The following is a 21,420-nucleotide window of genomic DNA, read 5'->3' as shown; positions in this document are numbered from 1 at the left end:
TCTTCTACCACGGAACTACAGGCCCAGCCTCTATAATTTTATTCCCTCACCCCGTCTCTTTCTTAGTGGTGTTTAACAGATTATGTGACACGTGATGGTATCATTGTTTTTGAGGTTTATAGGGTAAGTACTTGTGTACTCTTGTCTTTAAAAGTATTTTTAAATTTATACTACAGTAAATACTGATGTCCATGCAAATATGTAATAGCTGAGGTTTTTAGTTTTTAAAGGTTTGTCTTACTTTCTTGTTGCTGGGACAAAATACCCAACACCCACAAGTTAAAGAGGGAAGGTTTATTTTAGCTCAGAGTTTGCTGAGGTTTCAGCAAACTTGGAGCCATAGTCAGCTGGCTACAAGGCAGAGAAAAGACAGTCCATGGAAGGGCAGTCAGGAAACAGCAGCAGCAAGCCTTCCTTTCCCTTTTATCCCATTCAGAATATAAGCCTAATGGATGGTGGCACCCATACCCAGAGTGGGCCTTCTCATTATCCACGCCCAGAAATATGCTAAACCAATCAGTGGACTAAATTTAGTTATCACACACCTTCAATCCATATTCACGCACTAGATCAGTAATGTCAACCCTTTTAGAAACAAGTGCCCAAACTACGACCCCAAACCAACTTATTTATTGCAACACTGCAATGAAACATGAGTACTAAAGTTTTAGTTTAGGAAAAAAAAAAAAATCATGTAATAGCATCTTTTGTTTTCAAAGAAAAACAACACATATGCCATAGGCTCACCCTCACTGCCTTAGATCCAGCCACCTCCAAAAGCCCCACCTGTTAGCACAAAAGTCTTTGGGAGAACATCAAGATGTTAAGAGGGTGTAAATGGTTCTAAAACCAAAGATTCGAGAACTAATATCTTAAAACAGTGATCTGAGTTAGAGCATTATTAAAAAAGAAAATATGGATAAGTAATAAATGTTTAACAATTATAAAATTATTTGAATAGAACAGAAACAAAAAAAGTTTAAGGTACCAAGGTTATTCGGAGGTAGTGTTTTAGATTTACCTTTTTTTAATTGTATATATATTCATTGAAAAAGGTGTACTGTATATACTATAGCTTACTGTGTTTTAATTAACAATATACCTTTAGTATATGTAAATCTGTCTTAATCACTGTAGGCACATTGTTGAAATACTTAGTGTAACTTTATTCAGCCTATTTTAGTGATGATTTTGGGTTGTTTGCAAACACTGATAATAATGAAAAACATATTCATCTATATTGACTGAAAATTTCTTTTAAAAATATTACCTATATTAGTCATTTTTTTGGTACTGGGACAAAATACCTGACACCAGTCAAAGGAGGGAAGATTTACTTTGGCTTGTAGTCCATGATTGACTGGCTCCAAGACAGAAAAGGGATACCAGAGGGGCATGAAAAAGGAAAAAATGTTCAACTCATGGCAGCCAGGATGCAGAAGGTGATGGAGGTGAGAATATGCCCTTTCAGGTCACACTTTCGGTGACTCACCCCTTCCATCCAGGCGACACCTCCAAATATGAGAATTTCGGGGATCTTTTTAGAGCTAAACCATAATATACTGACTCTGGCTTCTAAAAGTTTCACGTCCTTCTCATACACAGTGCATTTTTAAGTTCAAAGTGTCCTCTGTGACTCAAGGCAAATTCTTAGCTTGGAGCCCTGCCAAAACCAAAAAGATTAAACACTTGCAACGTACAATGGCATAGGGTAAATGTTCCCATTTCTAAAGAGAGGAATATGAGAGTAGACAGAAATCAGACCAAAGCAAAACTGAAACCCAGTAATGCAGACATTAAAACTTGTAACTCAGTGTCCAGAGTCTGGGACAAGTTGTGGTACAGTGTTAGCTCAAAAGGACTTGGGCAACCCTGCACCTATGGCATTGCTCCTTGCAGCCCTTATGGCCTCTCCCTTGAGCTGGCTCTGCTTGTTGCCTGTGGCCTTGCTCAGCAGATGTGCATATTCCTTGTATCTTTTGTCCTGAGGTCTTCCCCGCCCTTTTGCTTAATTCTCACAGTTTTACACACTGCCTTTTCGGGGGCACACTGCCTGGGCTCTAGGATTTCTGTTGAAATCTAGGTGGAAGCCTCCATGACTATTTTTCTCTTGCATTCTGAATGACTTTTGCACAAGCACTATGTGGATTTCACAAAGGTCTGATGCCTCTGAGTGCTAGGATGGCTGAACATAGTGAAATTAATGCTGGGGAACCAGTTCCTTGTATAGCCCTTCTCGAGCAGGTGCCCCAAGGGCTCTAATCTCAAGTAAAAACTTCATAGTTTTACACTCTTGAGCCTTCCAAGGGTGTGTGGGAGTCTTAGTGATCCCTGCGATGCCCTCAAGCTGTCTTTCCTATTGTGGAGATGTAATCTTTTTTTAGCAACCATTACTCCTTTGCCCCACCATTGTAGGTGCTTCCCTTATGATGCAACTCTAGACATTGCACATTTGACTTTGATCCCAGTTTTCTTTTTTTTTTTTCCTCCCAGTTTTCACTGTAGATCTGACCAAAAATCAGCCAACAATGCCCATGCTACAGCTTAAAGATTGGGCTGCTTTGAAATTTCCTCCACTGGAATAATTAGTCCACTGCTGTTAATCTCACTTTCTCAAAAAGTCACAGGACATGGGCAAAATGAGGATAAATTTTCTGCCAGAGAATAACACTACATGATCTTGAGTAAACTACCAGCTGGGGACCACCATGGGGTGGGCGTCTTTTGCAATAGGAAGTAACAAAGGGATGCCTTTTAGAAAGGCAGAGACAGTTTGATTGTAGAATATACAGTACGTTTAAACTATTCTTCAGTTGAAAGGATTATAAAAAAAAGTTGATCATCTCATTGAGTGCAAAGTAGACATTTAATTAGCATCCTTAGTGGAACAAAAATTTTTACAGATCAGGAAAAGGATAATTAAACCCAAAAGCTTGTATCATATATAATGTTCATTTAGGGATATCTCAGGACAACAAGGAACTTTTGGATTTGTATTGTAACTCTACCAGCTGTTTCTCAAATTGTTTTAGCCTTTTGTAGCTTCTGAATCTTATCTCAAAATAAAAGTAGAGATGGCAGCTCCTTTGGGTCCTAAGGTTATTATGAGTATTAGAGGAATTCCTAGGAAAGATTCTAGCATATGATAACATTTTAGGTAACTTCAGAGATAATCTATTTTAAAGGAAGCAAAAATACAGAAGAACATACTACAAGAGAAGTTGCTTCAGATTTTATTCTTTTTTTCTGCCCTAAAATGACAAGTAATATTGTACTGCATAGTTTCTTGAATGGCTGACTTTTAAAGTCTCTTTTAGAGTCATAGTTAAATAGAGCCAGTGTAGTATAGTGACAAGGATGGACTGCCTGGCTTACTTCCTAGCTCTACTGTTTTCTGACTTTATACTGTTAGACAGCCCAGCTTGTCAGTTTGGTTTGGTTTAGTTTGGTTTTTTAGTGACAGGGTCTTGCTGTAAGTTCAGGCTGGCCTTGAACTCACCATGTACCCCAGCCTGGCAGTCCTCCTCCATCAGCCTCCCACCTGCTGGGATTCAGGCATGTGCCACTAGCATTTATTTATTTCTTCTTAGCTTCTGTTTGCCTCAGGTTCCTTATTCTTTAAAACAGGACCTGGGCGTGGTGGTTTACACTTGTGATCCCAGTGCTCTGGGAGGCTGAGGCATGAGGATTTCAAATTAGAGCCCAGCCTGGGGATCTTAACAATTTAGGAGGACTGTGTCAAAATAAAAAATTTAAAAATAGGGGATAGTGGTGAGTATGTAACTCATGTGATAGCCTTTGATTTACTTTCCAGTACCTTTTATATGTTATATAAAAGTTATTTTATATTTATATATATATCTTTATAGTGTATTAAATGTATTCTGGAATTAAATGGGAAGTGCTCAACATTGTACTTTACACAAAGGTATAAATTATGTAAGAATTACTGCCATGTTGATTTGGCAAGATCATTTTCTTTTTGAATTAAACAATACCAAATGTTCATTTTAACACACTTAAACTACAGATCAACCAAAAATAACAGCCTCTTGAAATTTCTATCATCCGGCCAATTAAGAATGTTATAATCCTGAAATGAATTTTTCTAAGCTATAGACATATGAAGAAATCCCTCCTTTCCTTATTGTCTCTTTGCCTTTTCTTCAGTCCTCATGTGTTTTACTGCCTGGCCCATTAATACTGAGCATATACTATGAGTTCATATTGTACTAGGATAATGGGATTACAGTGATGAACAAATGTAGACCACCCTGCTCTTGTGGAGCTTAGGATCTGTGGGGAGAAACAGATTTTCAAGCAAAATAACAGTTGATTTTAAATGGAGATATTTCCTGTGAAGGAATACATGGGGAAGTTTTAAAGGTTATACAAGGAAATCTAATCTAACCATGGTACTGTAAATATCTTGATGTCATTAGAACTCCTTAGAATTGCGTACAGAATATGCCATTTGTGGAAAAATATTTCCTTAAATATACACTTGATTAATACATGGAAAGAAATGCAAGAGATGCATACCAGTGGTTCTTTAAATAGGGCAAGTGGGCACCAGGTGAGAAGGAGTCTTGTTTTCATTGTAGTGTATCTGTATCTTTTTATACCTCATAGCTTATTTGTCAGTTTGGTTTGGTTTGGTTTGGTTTGATTTTTTTTTTTAGAGACAGGGTCTTTAAAAAGTAAAAGGATCTTTCAAAAATCATAGAGCCGTCAAATGGATTTAACAGAAGTAATTGTGGTAGAAATAAATTGATTTGGATTTTTTTTATTTTAATTATCTTTATATGGTTTCTTCAAACTGTTATTGTTTCTGTTCCCTATGAGACTTTGTTATTTTTTTTGAAGTAGTTTCCATATTATGTTCTTGTCCTATAGCTAGGAAAAATGAGACTAACAATCCCATGCCGTGCAGTGACATGTACACATCTGCAGTGTTTCGATGCTGCCCTTTATCTACAAATGAATGAAAAGAAGCCCACCTGGATTTGTCCTGTGTGTGACAAAAAAGCTGCCTACGAAAGTCTAATATTAGATGGGTGAGTATATCTTCCCTACCTCCTCTTTATTGTACTAGGGTTACAACCTAGGGCTTTATGAATGCTAAGCATGTTCTACCATGAATTCTTCACTTCACCCTTAATTTTGTTTGCATTGGGTTGGTTTGGTTTGGTTTGGTTTTACAATACTGAAGATTGAACATAAGGTCTTCACACTCGGCTATACCCAGCATCTTTTAATGAGTATTGTTTTCTCTGTTTCCTTTCTTATACTTATTGGCTGTGTCTTCCTTCAATGTAGCCTAATATGTAGTCTATTCTAGTATGTAAAATCTAGTATTTGTGTATTCTTAGTTATATTTACTTGCATAAACTACCAGTTGAGCATCCTTAATCTGTAAGTCCCAAATTAAGAATGCTCCAAAATCTGAAAATTTTTGGTCATCGATGTTCTAAAAAGTTTCACATTTTTGGGTGGGGTCACCTAACCTATAGTATGATTTGTCTTAGAAACAAGAAGATACATAGTTTTCCTTTTCGTTTTGCTCTCCAAGGTCATACATTGTAAAAGTCCATAGGAAAGAGGGAGAAGACTTCTTAGTAATACAATTTTACTTACCTAGAATTTCTTGTAATAGCAGTTAGAGTCTTTATAATAGCAATTAGTGTCTTTCAATAGAAGAAGTTACAGGACGCACAGAATAAATCCAGATAGGCTTCTTTTCATTCATTCGTAGATAAAAATCACATTACATAGCTGGTAAATTCTAAATTAGAAGTCTTCATACTCAGGTTATTCTTATTCTGGAACCCAAATTCTAAACATTAATTCTTAGATCATATTGCTTGTGTCAGATTTTGCAAATTTATATCAAGCATTTTCAGTAAGTGAGGTGTCCTTTTTTTCACATGACACTTTAAAAAAATAATTATACAGTAATACACAGTGATACACAGATTTAAAATTACAGTTAATGAAGTAATTAATCCAATCCTGTGGAGAGGAACAAGTCTATAAAGAGTGAATGGGACTTTCACTTTTCTTAAAACTTCTGTTTTGCTTGGTTATATTTATAATAATTTTAGTTTATTTTGAAATAATTTCAAGCTTACAGAGAAGTTGCATCAGTAGCACGAATAACCTCCAGTATTACTTTGACCCAGATGTATCAGTTGTTAACTTCTGCCACAATTGTTTTATCACATTCTCGCAGTATGTACATACACATTTTTGATGTTTGTATGTCTATTGGAAGATGATTACAGTATATTAGTATTTGTAGAATTCTTTTAAACCACCTGAGAATTGGATGCAGATATTTCTAGAATCGTATATGAATAGAATGATAAAGTTTATGCTTTCTGTGTCTAGCATCTCTTACTTTGCCATACTTATTTGAAATTCTTCCATTTTGCTACCTGTACCAACAGTTCATTTTATTGTTGAGTCCCATTCTATTGTGTAGTATACCAACAGTGGTTTATGTTTTCACCTTCAGTGGATTGTTTCTGATTTTGAATTACTGCAAATACAGATGTGAATATTCATGCCCAAGTCCTGTGTGACTGATATTTTTTAATCTTCTAAGCAAGTACTTTAAATAAAATACCTGGTCATATTCGAGGTGTATGCCCAGAGCACTACCAAACTGTTTTCTAAAGTGCTTGCATTATTTTATATTCCAGTTAGCAGCCTGCGAAAAATCCTTTTGATCTACATTCTCACCAATATTTGATAAAATCTTTTTAATTATAGATGTTGTACTGGTATATAGTGGTAACCCATTGTGAAATTAATTTGCATTTCCCTTTACTAATTGTGTTAAGCATTTTTTACTTGTCTACTGTCCATCTGAATGTTTTCTTTAAATGACATCAAAATTGTTTTCATATTGAATTTTGATAGTTCTTTCTATATTGTGAATACATAATTTGTTAACAAATATTTTTTTGCTATTTTAGCTTTCCATCTCTAACATTGTCTTTCAGATAACAAAAGTTTTTTTCTTTGGATGGAGTCTTATTTATCAGCATTTTCTTTTACCAGTTGTTTTGATAGCATATTAGACATTTTTCCCTACTTAGTATGAAAATATTTTCTATTATGCTTTCTTATAGTTTTATAAGTATTTTTTCATTTAGATCTATGTATGCCAAGTTAATTTTTGTATGTGTTATAAAACAAAGATGATTTATTATGTTTTAATTTATGATCCTGTGACTATACCACCTCCATTTCACCAATTTTACTATATTTTAATTGTGTTCAAAATACTTTGATTTCTTATTTTATCTTTGTCTCTTGGGGTGTTTATAAATGTAACAAATTTTCCAGATAGTTTTTGATACTCACTTCAATTTTAACTTTGTTTTTGTCATAGAAATAATTTGTATGCATTGAATTATATTTGTTAAGACTTCTTTTATGTCTCTGTTCCTTTCTGCTATCTCTATTCTTGTGTTCCGTATTTCTTAAGGTTATAAATTATTACCTTTGTCTACTTAAATTTGTTTTATGTTCTGTGCCACATGTTATTAACACATTCACAGTGGGTCTTAATGCATGTCTTACTGCTTGGCAGGTCTGATTTGAATTCGATTGTCTGATGTTAAATAGCTAACCACTAGTAGTTCATGCCACATGATGGGACAGTCGTGTGTACCATCTGTGGTTCAAACTGGCAGGAACATGTTTAACTGCCAGTCTTCCTAGGAAACTCCAGGCTTTATTTCTGTTTTAGTCACTGATACTGTAAATGTCACTTAATAAGTCATTTAATTTCTGTATTGTCTGTTACAGGCCTAAAACCTGGCTAAGGGATCTAGCTCAGGGGTACAGCACTTTCCTAGCATGCTCAAGGACCTGGGTTCGATCTCTAGCACCACAGTAAATAAGTCTATCCATCCATCTGTCCATGGAGGAAGAGTGCATTAGTAGTTATTACAAAGTGTGAAATATTAAAATATAAGAAAAAAGTCAGCATTATTTGTGTCTTCTAAATTATATTACTTTCTTCATTTTTGAACAAAGCCATTGACAACATGTATATATTGTACTTCTTAATTGGTTTACAGGCTTTTTATGGAAATTCTCAATGACTGTTCTGATGTGGATGAGATCAAATTCCAAGAAGATGGTTCTTGGTGTCCAATGAGGCCGAAGAAAGAAGCTATGAAAGTATCCAGCCAACCATGTGCAAAAATAGAAAGTATGTGTAAAAGCACAGTAGAGAAGAAAGCACTGAGACTTTGGAATATTATCTTTATTATTAATCTTGGCCAATGGAAATATTTCTGGAGCTCAGTTTCTAACTTTAGCTTTTGATCATCTGCACCTTTTTTTTTTTCCTTAAGAAATGTGCTCATTTATACCATTATATAAGCCTTTTCATAGTATTTTTCATGTATAGACTAAATGAAACGGCCACCTAAAATAATTTTAATAGATGATGTTTGTTATAAATGGGAAGTCAAATATCTATATGGGCAGTTTTTCAGAACTGTTCTGAGAGCATTTGTAGGCACAGCCTCTGGTGGAGGTGTGTTTAGAGAGAGATATCATTCATATCATCCATTAATGGATGAGGAGGCAGTACAGTAAGATTATTTCCCTATTTTAGGGGGACTAGAATTTTATCATGGCCATGAATAACTATAATGTATTCTTCTTCATTTTCCTGATGAGAGGGGGTACTACAGGCCCATAGGTAAACTTAGGTAAATTGAAATCCATAGGTAAACTCAGTCTTTTTTTTTTCTCTGAACCAATCTACTCATTGTCTTTGAGTTTTATTTTGACTGTTTGAACAATGTAGGAATATATGCCAGTATTACAGTACTGATCCCAAGATTGTAGTGACCAAGTTTCCCCTCATCTTTGAGAAAATGGGAAGTAAATAATACATATTTTTATGAGAATGTGAGTTAATATATATGAGATTGTCTTAGTGGAACTTGAATGATTAGAATATAATTTGTGAGAATAACTTTAAATGAATAAAAGTGACGAGTGTGGGGTTTTTTTTCAGTTTATCAAGTTGAAAATTTTTACAAAGTTCTGGCTTTTGGTGAGGAGTCTGTACATTCTTTGGTATGAACAGGTTTGCTAGAAAAGAATTACCTGATTCAGACTTAACCACAAGTCTCAGAGAATATGCAGTTAGTGAAACTACATACTTTTTTCCCATGGCCTGAGACCAGTTCTCTAACTCCAGAGGTTTGTTTGTAGAGTCGCTATTAACCAAGCAAGACAGTTTGAGCCACAGAAGGATCTGTACAAATCCACAGTATTTCAGAGAACTGAGTATGGTACCTGAAGAAGGCTTATGATCCCTTGTCAAGAAATAATGCTCATGCTTGCTGTCTTCCTAAGCACGCAATCATTTTATAGACATCTAGAGTTAGTGAGATGGCTTATGTCCATGGGACAGAGTATGTGGCTTGCCTGGCTGTATATTGCCGTAGAGTACTGCATAATTAAGACTGTCACGGCTAGAGTTTATTTGATGTTTCTGTTTTCCTTTTTGTTTCTTTTCATCTAGGTTCCAGTGTCCTCAGTAAACCTTGTTCAGTTACTGTAGCCAGTGAGACAAGCAAGAAGAAAGTGGATGTTATCGACCTAACAATAGAAAGCTCTTCTGATGAAGAGGAAGACCCTCCTGCCAAAAGGAAATGCATCTTTATGTCAGAAACACAAAGCAGCCCAACCAAAGGGTTTGTTAATTTATAGTTCACTATTGCTCAGTGCACTTAACTAGTTGTTCTTGGGGTAGGTTTTTAAATGTCTGTTGGAGAAGCTGAATAGAGGCAGTTTTAATTTGCCTCGTGTTAGATGAAATATTTTCATATAACCATAACCATGTTATAGGAAAGCACAGTTTATGACAAAAATATTCACATCTCCAGGAAGTGAAAATTTGAGATACTTATTTCATATTTGAAACCCTATGTTAATTTCTTAAACCTGTGTGCGGAAATTTAGCATTGCGGGTCTACATGAGGAAGTCTGGTATAATTAAGTATGGAATTAGGCATCTTTCAAGAGCAGATTACAGGTCTGGCACTTGTTTACTTGCTCTGATTTTGGTCAAAATCCTTAACTTTCTTGAAGTTCTCTTTTTTCTCTTCTGTAAACTAAGGTCAAATATGCCTGCCTTGTAGGATTACTGTCAGGCTTTAATAAGATAATGGAAAACCTATCCTCTCTGTCAGGAATCTGGTAGTTCCTCAATAAAAATTGATTCCCTTCCCTTTTCATCCTCTCTGGTGAAAATTATAGGCAAGTAGGTGTATTCTACCCTGATTGACTCATCTCATAGAAGCCATTCTGACCTAGTGGAAAAGATGGTCCAAATGATTAACAACAGGTGCTGTCACAGGGATTTGGGGACACATACAGTGAAGTGTTTCTTTTTTTTTTTTTTTTTTTTTTTTTGTTTTTCTCCGGTACCAGGAACCGAACTCACGACCTTGTGCTTGCCAGGCAGGCGCTTTGCCACTGAGCTAAATCCCCAGCCCCTACAGTGAAGTGTTTCTTGGCAACCCATGAACACCTTCAAACTTGGATGTACTAGTCCTATTTCTGGTTTCTCAGTCCACTTAATTTTTGCCTAATAGCTCTTTTTATAGAATTTTTCAATAACATCATAAGTCATTTGTAGAATATTTTTATCACCTCCTGAAAAATCCCATTCACTTGTAGTTCATTCCCATGCATTTCCCAGATATAAGCAACTATTGATCTTTTCATTTTTAAATTTTCCTGTTCTAGACATTTTATATGAAAAGAATTATACTCCCAGTGTACTTTTATTTGTTTGTTTTTTGTGTTTTTGAGACAGGGTCTCACTGTGTAGTTCAGGCTGGTCTTGAGCTCACTTTGTAGCCCAGGCTGGTCTTGAACTCACAACGATCCTCCAGAGTGCTGGGATTACAGGCGTATGCCACCACGCCCAGCTCCCAGTATACTTTTAGAGCATACTTTTTTTACAGCTTTTAGTAGTTACTTTTGAAACAACTTTTTATAGTTATTTTCAATAATTAAACCATTTGAGCTACTTTCTTCATTCTTAAAGGGCATACGTTTTCTTTCACAGTTTTAGTTGGAATGAGATTTTAAGTGCAACAGAAAATAAGAAAAGTGATTCAAGTAGATTTTTTTTCTGACATGTTGACTGTTTATTGTTCCTTTGAGACAGTTTGGTTTGGCACTTCCATAATTTAAGTGATTAAAAATGAAAATATACTTTCCAAATGTTTACTGGCATAAAATTAGAATGAATACTTAGAGACAGTATTTCTAAATATTACTTTCTAATCTCCTGTATATTCTGGAAAAATGAGTTGTAGTGCTATAATTAGTTGGAGTCGTTCCTGGTTGAAAGATTGAGCATATTGATGCTGACTTTTGAATTGATGCCACAAGAGTCTGTGTCTTTGTGTGTGTACATTTTTGTCATTACTTCACGAGGACAGAAAACTATAGGAATGGCATACACATCAGGTGATAAAATCTAAAATGACCATAGTGTGCAGAGGAGTTAGGGTAGTTTATAACTGTGCTTAGCTACCATAGAGATAAATGTTAAAACCCCTTATCTAGTTTGAAAAGAAAATAAAAAGTAACACACATTAGGTGGGAAACATGATTAAATTAATACATGAAAGTTTTGAAATCTATATAAATTTTACATACCTAGTTCTTTCCGTAAAGTCAGTATAACTCTTAATACCAAACTAAATTTACACATTGCTTCTGTAGACAGGCAGTCATATGGAAAATGAAAATTCAGAATCTTTAGAAGTCATGTAATTATATATTAACATGACATCCAGTATGACCAAGTGCATTTTATTCTACAGTACTTTAATGTTAGCAAATAATTGATTAAATGGGTTTGTTATAAGAACAGCTATACAGTATAGTCATCTTATTAGATGCTTGAAGGACATTTAATAAATACTGTTGACTAGAACATTAAGAAGAAAATGCAAGCCTCTCACCCAGAGGGAATGGCTCTTACCATTTTGATGACAGTTCTAGGTTTGTTGCAGACCTAGTAGAGTATAAAACGTAGTGTAGTATTTCCTCTCAGAAGAAACTGGTACCTTCTAAAGCAGTTAGAAAAATTCTGATTTTTTTTTCTGTATCAGAAGAAAATTTTATATTGTGTGCTCCTGCCTCCTTCATTCAAAATTGGATGGTTGCTTTGTTGGAGATAGTCTAAAGAAAAAATACAAAGAGTTTGTATGGATAAATATGCATTTCTTGGGATGAAGAATCATTAAGGAACTAGGGATGTAGCTCAGTGGTATAGCATTTGTGTAGCATGCATGAGGCCTTGGGCTTAATCTGTACCACCAAAAAACATAAAGAATTGATACTAAATTTTAATTTTTGTACTTCTATAATCACAGAATGGGAGCGCATACTATATTTCAGGTATGTGAGTTAAAATCATCAACCTCTTTTCAGACTGCAGGTCTGGGCCAAGTATGAATTCCATGTTAATTCTCTGATGGTAAAAAATGGTTTGGAATACTCGTATTTGCTAACAGCATTCTACCAGTTTAATTTTGTGCTATGATAAAGTTACAGGAATTTAAAATATATATGCTTAGCCGGGCATGGTGGCATACGCCTGTAATCCCAGCACTCGGGAGACTGAAGCAGGAGGATCATTGCAAGTTCAAGGCAGCCTGGGCTACAAAGTGAGCTCAAGCCAGCCTGAACTTCATAGCCAGACCCTGTCTCAAAAAGATCAAAATATATATTTAACAGGACATATGTATATGTAGTAGTTAGATATGACTATGAAGTCAATATGTAGGGACATTGACTTGATATGACTATGAAGTCAATATGTAGGGACATTGACTTGATTTTTTTTTTTTTTTTTTAGACTCCTTTGACGTAAATCTAAGTCAAAGGACTGGGGAAGGAAAGGGTATTTAGTGGTTATTTCCTGTAAATGTGATTTAAGTTAAAGGGTCAATTTAAGATGAAGAGAAAAAATCTCCAGTGAAATATCAAAGGAAGAAAAGGAGTGTTAGGAAAATGGTATTATCTTTTTTCTTACAAATCTGAAATTTTGTTTCAGGGAGAGTGGGGATATACATGAACTTTACTCCAAGCTCTACTCTCAATACCTTGGAATTCCTTTAGGTTCTTTCAGTGACAGAGAAGAGGTAATAGATATACTTTCAAGTAGGAATTTTTAAAAAATGAAGTGTAAACTGAACATGGTGACACAGGCCTAAAATCCCAGCACTTGGGAAGCTAAGGCAGGAGGATCACTGAGTTCAAGGCTAGCCTGGGATACAAAGTGAGTTCAAGGCAAGCCTGAACTGCATAGCAAAACCCTGTCTCCAAAAGATGAAAGAGAGAGCGGGCTGGGGATTTAGCTCAGCAGCACAGCGCCTGCCTTGCAAGTGCAAGGTCGTGAGTTCGATTCCCAGTACCAGAAAAAAGCCAAGAAAAAAAGAGAGAGAGAAACAAGAGAGGGAAAAAGAAAAAGAAAAAGAAGCTTTATATATGGTACATGCTTGTAATCCTGGCATTTGGGAGATGCAGGCAGGACAATCATGAATTTCATGCTAGCTTAGTCTACATAGCAACTTCAAGATTGTCCTGGAGTACATTGTGAGATCCTGTCCCAAAAATAAAGAAATAAAGCCCAAAAAGCTTGTTTCTTTACATTTTGGAAAGAAAAAAAGAGAGAGATTAAAATGTTAATACTGTGAGACAGCTGGAACTTAAACATTTTTTTCCTTCTCTCCTAGCAGTAAGATACAACCTAATCTCCTCCTTTTTACTGTGTTCCTCTCCCTCCTTCATTTCTTTTTTCTGATGTATACTGTTGAGAGGTGGAAGATTTGTGTGTCATTTGAAAACACTTAGCGATTTTCTTTTCTTCCCTTTTTACTTCTGTGCATGGCCAGTATTTTCACATCTCCAGAAAACAATGAGCTGTAGGTAAAACATACTTGTCTTACTCAAAGTTTCTGGTTTCTTGCTCCAGATCTGCTTCTCCTAATCATCCTCATATCCTGCTTGTGGTTTTAGATCTTCAGGTACCACTGGAATTCAGAAAACCTACTGATTCTAACCGAGGCAGGTTGATCTTTGGAAGATGGCTTCCATTTATCTCCATCTACCTTTGGAAAGTACATATTGAAATACTAAGGTCATGTTACAGTGTCAGCCATACTTCATATGCTTTCTAATTTAGTTTTAAATCTTACGATTTCTCAATTCTGACCTAAATTAATTTATTTACTCTTTGAAGAATGACATTGTTGACCAGCACAACAATATGTGTACTTTGAAGTTAACTTAGTTTTTCATATTTTTGGTACCTGTATTTTTGACAGATAACATAGAATAATAGCTTGTGTTTCACATAATACAAGGCAAGTTTAGGATACAAGTGTCTACAAAGGTTCGGATTTAAGTGGTTGATTAAGTGGGTTGACATTTAAATCAAGGTTATGAAATCATTTACCGGTTAGAATATGAAGAATGTCGTGCAACTATGTCATCATCTTTTACTACCATTATTCAGTAATCTGAGCAATAATTGGAAGTGTTTCAACCACGGGAACAGATGGCTAGAGATCCTAAGTTGTCATCTCAATTTAACTTCGTCATTATACTTCTAAGTTTCTAACAAAGTTGTACTTTCTTTATCTTTGTGACAGTTCCTTCCACTGGTCATTAAGCTTATAGTAGCTGGTTTTTCAGTATGCTGTTCTTAATGTTTTGCTCCTTATTACTTTGTGCTAAGATAGCCATCATCAGCCATATGGTCAGTAATGGTGCTTAGTTTAGAAATACACATTCATGAAGTTTTTCTTGTGAACTTCTAATTGTTTAACTTGAGCTATGAGAAAATGCAGGTTAAATAGACTGCAGAATTTGTCCTCAAGCCTGAAGTTTTCCAAAAACATGTTTTAATTTTTATGTCTTAAAACTATAAAATTTTAAATTACACAAAATATATAATAGTAAATGATAAAGTATTTCTTATGTTTTAATTCGTATTTTTAGTAGCATGAACAGCTAATTTCTAAATCATAAACCCTGTTAAAGAGTAGGTAGTATCATGCAGTGGAACATTTTTATTTCTGGATACTGTGTTTTAAATCCCATATTTTGGTCATCTTATCCTGATTTCTGATTGTACTCTACTGCCATCAGGTTTGCTGGCATCAGTGTTGACTAGCTATACTCAGATCATCCCCAAATTTCAAACAGTTAAGACAATTTAAATTAGATTTGAAGAATTCTGGTTGAGCTATTGTTACTTATTAAAGTATCCTGATTTAAATAAAATCCTGAGAATTATATATTAGAATATATAAAAATTAGTTAATATTTCTTTATAGGTAAATTACTAATATGCACATGCATGTTATAGATACATTAATAAAAACATAGGTAAAGTATGTTTCTGTTTATACATATTACTCCAGCACTGTACTTTATATTTTAATGCTCACTTGCTCTTATGGCACACCTGCTTTTGAGAGCCCCAACACATTCATGTTAAAATGAAGACTGTTAGGAAAGTGGAGTAGCTACCATTTAGTTGTGTTGAGACTTGGTGAACATACATCTAAAAATATCCAATGGTTCAGCTGTTCTCTTCTGTGAACTAACAGCCAGATTATTTGTAATTTCCCATGCTATTTAAAACAGGGTTCTCATGTATCAGCCATCTTCTATAAGGGTGCCCAGTGTGACGTCAGTTGATCCTGCTGCTATTCCACCTTCATTAACAGACTACTCTGTGCCATTCCACCACACGCCAATATCAAGCATGTCATCAGATTTGCCAGGTATGTGGAGAGTTTTTGTTTGCTTTTATGATTTGTTTTTAATATTAGTGGACCAAATAAATTTTGAAATTTCAAGTAGAAGTGCTAGAGAAATTGGAAGGCATCATGCAAAAGTAGTATCCGTTTTAATATAGCATACTCAGTTTTCATTTTGACTAAATATAGGTTTCAGATGATAGGAAATAATGGAGAATAGTAAAATTTGATGAAATGTGTCCTGCCTTGTAGAGAATTTATACTCAGACTTTCTGGTTTATCTTAGAACTTTTGTAGGTTAGGGAGAATATTTTCTCATAGTCTTCCTGGTATCACATTCCTTTAATAGCTCATCAGGACTTTAAAGCATATAGAAGTAGTTTTGCCTACCAGCTATACCCTGTGGAATTTCCCCCTAAAACCAGGGTCTGCTGTATTTTTCTATAGAGTAGAGCTTTATATATTTGGAGATGTCTTTTATATATGTAATAAGTCAACATTTAAAGAATTCAGAGTAGTTTAAACTACTTTAATACCAGTACTTAAGCACCAGGCTCATATTACAAAATTTAAACTTTCCCTCTTCACTTACCCTTTCTCTGTAGCCATTGTTTTTGTGTACATTTGATGCAGTCAAATTTAAGCAAGTTAGAATCAGTCTCTTAGATTCATGACCTTCTGTTTGGAGGAGCATTTAGTGAAATGCATTGCCCTCCTTTTATTACTAATTTTCTTGATTTATGAAGTTGATTTTGATCTATGACTTATTTTTCCAGGTTAGGTATTTTAAGCAAAATTCTTTACTTCATTGGGTAAAGCTTGTGTTATTGAAACAATCGATAGTTCTGTTATCCAGCCCAGTATAATTTTGGCATGTGAACTTTTTTCAGATAATTTGAATAAAATTTAGTGTAAAAGAGTAGGCTAAATAGTAGCAATCAAAAATCTTTTAAAATCATACTTTTAGCTTTTTATATATTATTCCGTATATACTTTGGGAATTAGTATTTTTAAAATTTTTAAAAACCAAGTAGCACCCATTATAAAGTACAAGAGCTGATAATAATGTAACATATAGATGGAAAGTTCATAGTCTGTGACAAAGATAGTTCATATAATACTAATTCCTAAGTGTCACTTTAACTTGGGCTAATTAGAACATTGTGTATCATATTAGTATGTGTTATAAGCAAGCATTTGAAAATAATTTGTTTCCTGAAGATTTTGAATTGAAAATCAATCCTGAAAAAAGGTTAGTGAATGTTTCTGTTGGTGACCCTGGCTATTTAGTAGTAGCGTAGACAAACTTAAAAAAAATCACTTGACTTGCTAGTTTTCAAATTATATGAGTCTGGATGAATTATTTTTACCTTGAGAGAACTTAACCTTACTTCAAAATTGAACTTCATGAAATGAGATTTTAAGTCTTTTTAAAATGTACAGAATTAATACAATAACATATGTCTGAACTGTGTGTTTGGTAAAATGCATCGAGCTGGTATTGAGGAAATACTGATATCCGTGGCTAGTATTTACTTGGTATAAACCAATATCTGATTGTTAAAATGCTGAAAAGTTTTCTTACCAATTGATAACTAAATAGAAAAGGTTCAGTTGTCCTTCAGAAGAATTGCTAGTTTATTGTCAAGTGCAAATTACAATATTTGGCAGTTACTGCATCTAAATAGTTTAGCTTACACTTTGATTTTTGTTGTTAATGTGCTGGTTGATAATTCATTACCTTGTTTTATTTTTGTGTATAATTGTTCTGTAAGTAGTGATAATGTATAGTTTGGTATCAATAAATTTAATAACTTTATAATCAAATATTAAATAGAATATCAAGAATGGAGAGATGACAACATTTTAATACATTTCTTAACATTCCTTTTAAACATAAATATGAATCTTCTGAATCTGCAGGAGAACAAAGAAGAAATGCTATTAATAATGAACTGCAGCTTGGAACATCTTCTGATACTGTGCAACAGTGAATACAAAATAAAACATATAATTTGTATTTATGGAGTGGAAAACAGCTTGATTATTTCAAGAAAAAAATATGACTGCCTTATTATTGCTAGTGCCATATTGTCAGGTGCGAATGGTGCTAAAAAGTTGTGTCGTTAAAATTTGAAAGTGCTAAAACAATTACATATTTAATCATGTAGCCATTATGTTTTGTGAAAGTCTATGGATCAAGTAAGGAAAAACATGTTGTGATCAATGAGGAAAAAATCTAAATGAGTCAGTTTCACTTAATGAAGTATTTAAAATTCAAAAATTATAATTTTATCACTGTTAATAAATCAAGCATTTAGACTGTACCTTGAGAATTTTTAACACTAGTGGCTTTTTAGTTGAAAATAATTGGGTATTTTTCAACTATGAAATTCTTAGGTTAAAAAGTATATCAGTATGTATGACAGTTGAAACTTACAGTAAAATTAGGAACTAGCATTTTGTGACACTTTTAAAAATTAATAAATTTTAATCACTATTGCTATCACTTTATTTCATGACTTTTAATCTACTTAAAATATAAAATGTAAGATTTTGATGATACAATTTTTTTATTAGAAGAAATAACATCTGAAATACTATATCAGACTGCACTGTTTGGGGCAAAGTGGCTTCTTTGAGAAATACATTAAAACCTCATTGGACTTTGAATTGACCACCTGTGTAATGTTTGAATGACAATCTAGTTTCAACCAAAATTTTAGAAAAATGTGTATTATGTCATTGTGTAAGTCACCATATTTTAGTTATCCCTGGGTATTATGAAAAGATACAGATGAAGTAAATCTCTTAAATCTTTTTCTAAATAGACTATTTGTTGGCACATGTAAAACCATCAAAGAGAATTGCAACGTGTCTGAAGAGCTGGATATTTTAAATAAGTAAAGTCTTTGGACTTCAGTGCATATCCTTAAGTGATAGAGCTTCAAAAACAGTTTGAATATTATATTAATCCTGTGTTTATTTAAATTGAAATTAATGAATGGAAGTAGTTGAACATCTAGAAAATGAGTGTTTTCAAGTGACTTGTACACACTATTCCATCAGAGATGTCAATACTTTAGCTGTATAAAAACTTTCAGTTATTAAAATTGATTGAAAAATATTAAATGTAATGGAAATATGAAACTAAAAATGTATTTAAAAGTAGAAGCTACTATAAAAATGAAGATAATGTTACACCATTTGAAGCAAAGCAAAATCTTTTTGACTTAAAAATACTGGCTATCTAAAATTTTCAGAAAGTATGTGAGGGCTATATAGATTTTGAATTACTATTCAGGAGAAGCGGGGATAAGATTTAGTGAACATTATCCTTAATGTGAAGCAAAGTACACTGCTTGAGATACATCACTTGCCCATTACCAGTTTTTTGAGGAAGCTCTTGAAAAAGTTCATTGTGGTTCCCTTTGTCCATTGGTGGCTCCAAATACTGTATCATATAGCTAGTAGTAGGTATATGAAATAAACATGTATAGCAACAATTTTTTAAGATGCTTTAGAAATTGTTTTCATATGATTGGTGCTAAAGTTTGTATCACTTGATAATCATTTAAATGTCCTTATTTAGAGATTATAAGGGAATAAATATAATTTAAATTTTGGATGTTAAAATTATTCACAGTGCTTATTAAATATTTAAAATATTTCCACTAATATTTTCTATTCTGAGTATAGTATCAGAATTTCACTCCATGTTGTTGCATTTGACGTGATGCCAAGTGCCATTATATAAAATTTCACAGATTTGAATGAATAGACACCAACCTATCTTGATGACCAATGCTTAGTGTGTGATTCTTTTGAAAATCTTCTAAAATAATTGAGAAGAATTTAGTCATATAGGGCGTTCTAGAACAACTGACTTTGAGGTTTATTGCTATACTTTTTCAGGCTTGAAGGTTTTTTAGTGTTATAACTTCTTTACACTTTTACATTTCTGTTTCTAAAACATAATTGGAGAATCCCAATTCATTGGTTTAGAAAACTGCATTAGCTGAGAACCCAATAAACTTTCATTAACTTGCTAGTGGGTAGCAGTTATTAAGTGCTTCCTTTCAGTGAAATAGATACTTGTTTAAGAAGTGATATTTTAGATGAACTTCAATGTAGTGTATTTCTGAAAAATAAATGTGAAATGTCTTAAGAGACGAAGTATGGTTTTCTTTAATGGTCTGATGATCATTATCTCATCATTTTTATTTCTGCTTGTTCTGTTAAGTGACAAAGAAAAAAAAAATACTTACTTTGACTAGTCTTCCTTCTCTGGAAATTTTTGGACTGCTGCCTTTGAGTTCTAGGAGGTGGTTTTCCAGATGTTTTTGGGGGGAATATGTTAATCTTTGAGTTTTATACACATTAAATATCATTGATCATGGTTTAGTACTTCCCTGTGACATAGTGGTAAGCATCCAACTGTTTTGTGATTTATGATAAGCACAGTATGATTTGGGAAAAATAATTCTGGTCTCTAAAATATGAGACAACTATTAACAAAACATTTTTGTTTTAGGTTTGGATTTTCTTTCCCTTATTCCAGTTGATCCCCAGGTATGTATCCTGAATTTAAGCAACTAATTTGTATTTGGTTATTGGTTATGTCATACTAACTAAACGTGACCAGTTGCATAAAATCAGGACAGTCAACTGTGTTACACTGATAAAAAAGAAGTAGGAAGTATGTACTATATACATTTTTCACATTTTCATTTGGAGCAGTACAGTTGATGTTTTTTAACTTAGTTTTTCCTTTAATACCTAAAATTTTAATTATATTGTATTCAACTATCAGTTGCTCTTTCTTACAAGCTCCTGAATAATTAGAATGTGTAGAAGCCATGCTTGGTGCTTGGAGGTTAAAATTTTTTTGTATGCATAAAAACATATTTGATACATAGAAACACCATCAGCCTAAGCTCATTAAACAGATTTGACTTAATAGCTCATTTCTCCTTTTTTTTAAAGAATAGTCAGATTCAGACATTGAGGGTGTCAAAATTCAACTTCAAAACTGTGTAGCAAGCAAGGATTCCATTGACTAGGCTTAGAGCAGAGGCAGGACAGTTCAAACAGCAAAAGAAACTTTGAGAGCCGTTGTGACACGTAGGGAAGGATAGATAGAGGAAGAGTATGAACTACTGCTTCCAAGGGCTGCTCAGAATCAGCTAACTGCAAGTATAGTATGGGCCTCCTGTTGCAGTATTCTATCTGAGCATACAAATAGCATGGGAAATTTGGGCCTAAGATAATAAACAGACTGAGGAATTTCTTGTCATCGTGAGTTGACCTTGTGTTGGTAGATTGTAAAATGAAGGTATCTACTTTCCTAGGAAGTGGATTCTTAGACTTAAAAGATTAACAGTTTTATGTGAACAGCCATTTTAAAAAATCTTGGAATCTAAGGGTTTTATTTTGTATTTCTATTTGGCATGCTTAGTGGCAAAGTGATTTTCTTTTGTTTTTTTCTTTTTATTTTGGCCATACTAGGGAGTTAACCAGGGCCTCTTAATACTGAACTGCATGCCCAGCCCTTTTTAAATATTTTTTGAGACAAGTCTCACTAAGT

At 33.9% G+C, this 21,420-nt stretch overlaps 1 protein-coding gene across 7 annotated transcripts in view; it reads left to right on the top strand.

Annotated features, from left to right (window-relative positions):
- The window catches only part of Pias2 (protein inhibitor of activated STAT, 2), a 94,917-nt gene that overhangs the window by 64,920 nt on the left and 8,577 nt on the right, over positions 1 to 21,420 (top strand). For 6 of the 7 annotated variants that reach the window (XM_013510479.1, XM_013510483.1, XM_013510482.1 and 3 more), the window contains 5 exons: positions 4,897 to 5,057; positions 8,094 to 8,227; positions 9,560 to 9,731; positions 15,718 to 15,857; positions 20,368 to 20,405. In XM_013510479.1, coding sequence (XP_013365933.1) covers positions 4,897 to 5,057; positions 8,094 to 8,227; positions 9,560 to 9,731; positions 15,718 to 15,857; positions 20,368 to 20,405 — 645 coding nt within the window. Of the gene's footprint in view, positions 1 to 4,896; positions 5,058 to 8,093; positions 8,228 to 9,559; positions 9,732 to 15,717; positions 15,858 to 17,756; positions 19,470 to 20,367; positions 20,406 to 21,420 lie in introns of those variants that run through there. The other variant, XM_005372880.2, reaches the window with a different exon arrangement.

The sequence above is a fragment of the Chinchilla lanigera genome, unplaced genomic scaffold (genome assembly GCF_000276665.1).
Source record: "Chinchilla lanigera isolate Chin_1 unplaced genomic scaffold, ChiLan1.0 scaffold00001, whole genome shotgun sequence".
NCBI lineage: Eukaryota > Metazoa > Chordata > Mammalia > Rodentia > Chinchillidae > Chinchilla > Chinchilla lanigera.
Note: the sequence above shows the minus strand (reverse complement) of the source record. Positions and strands in the feature narration are given on the sequence as shown.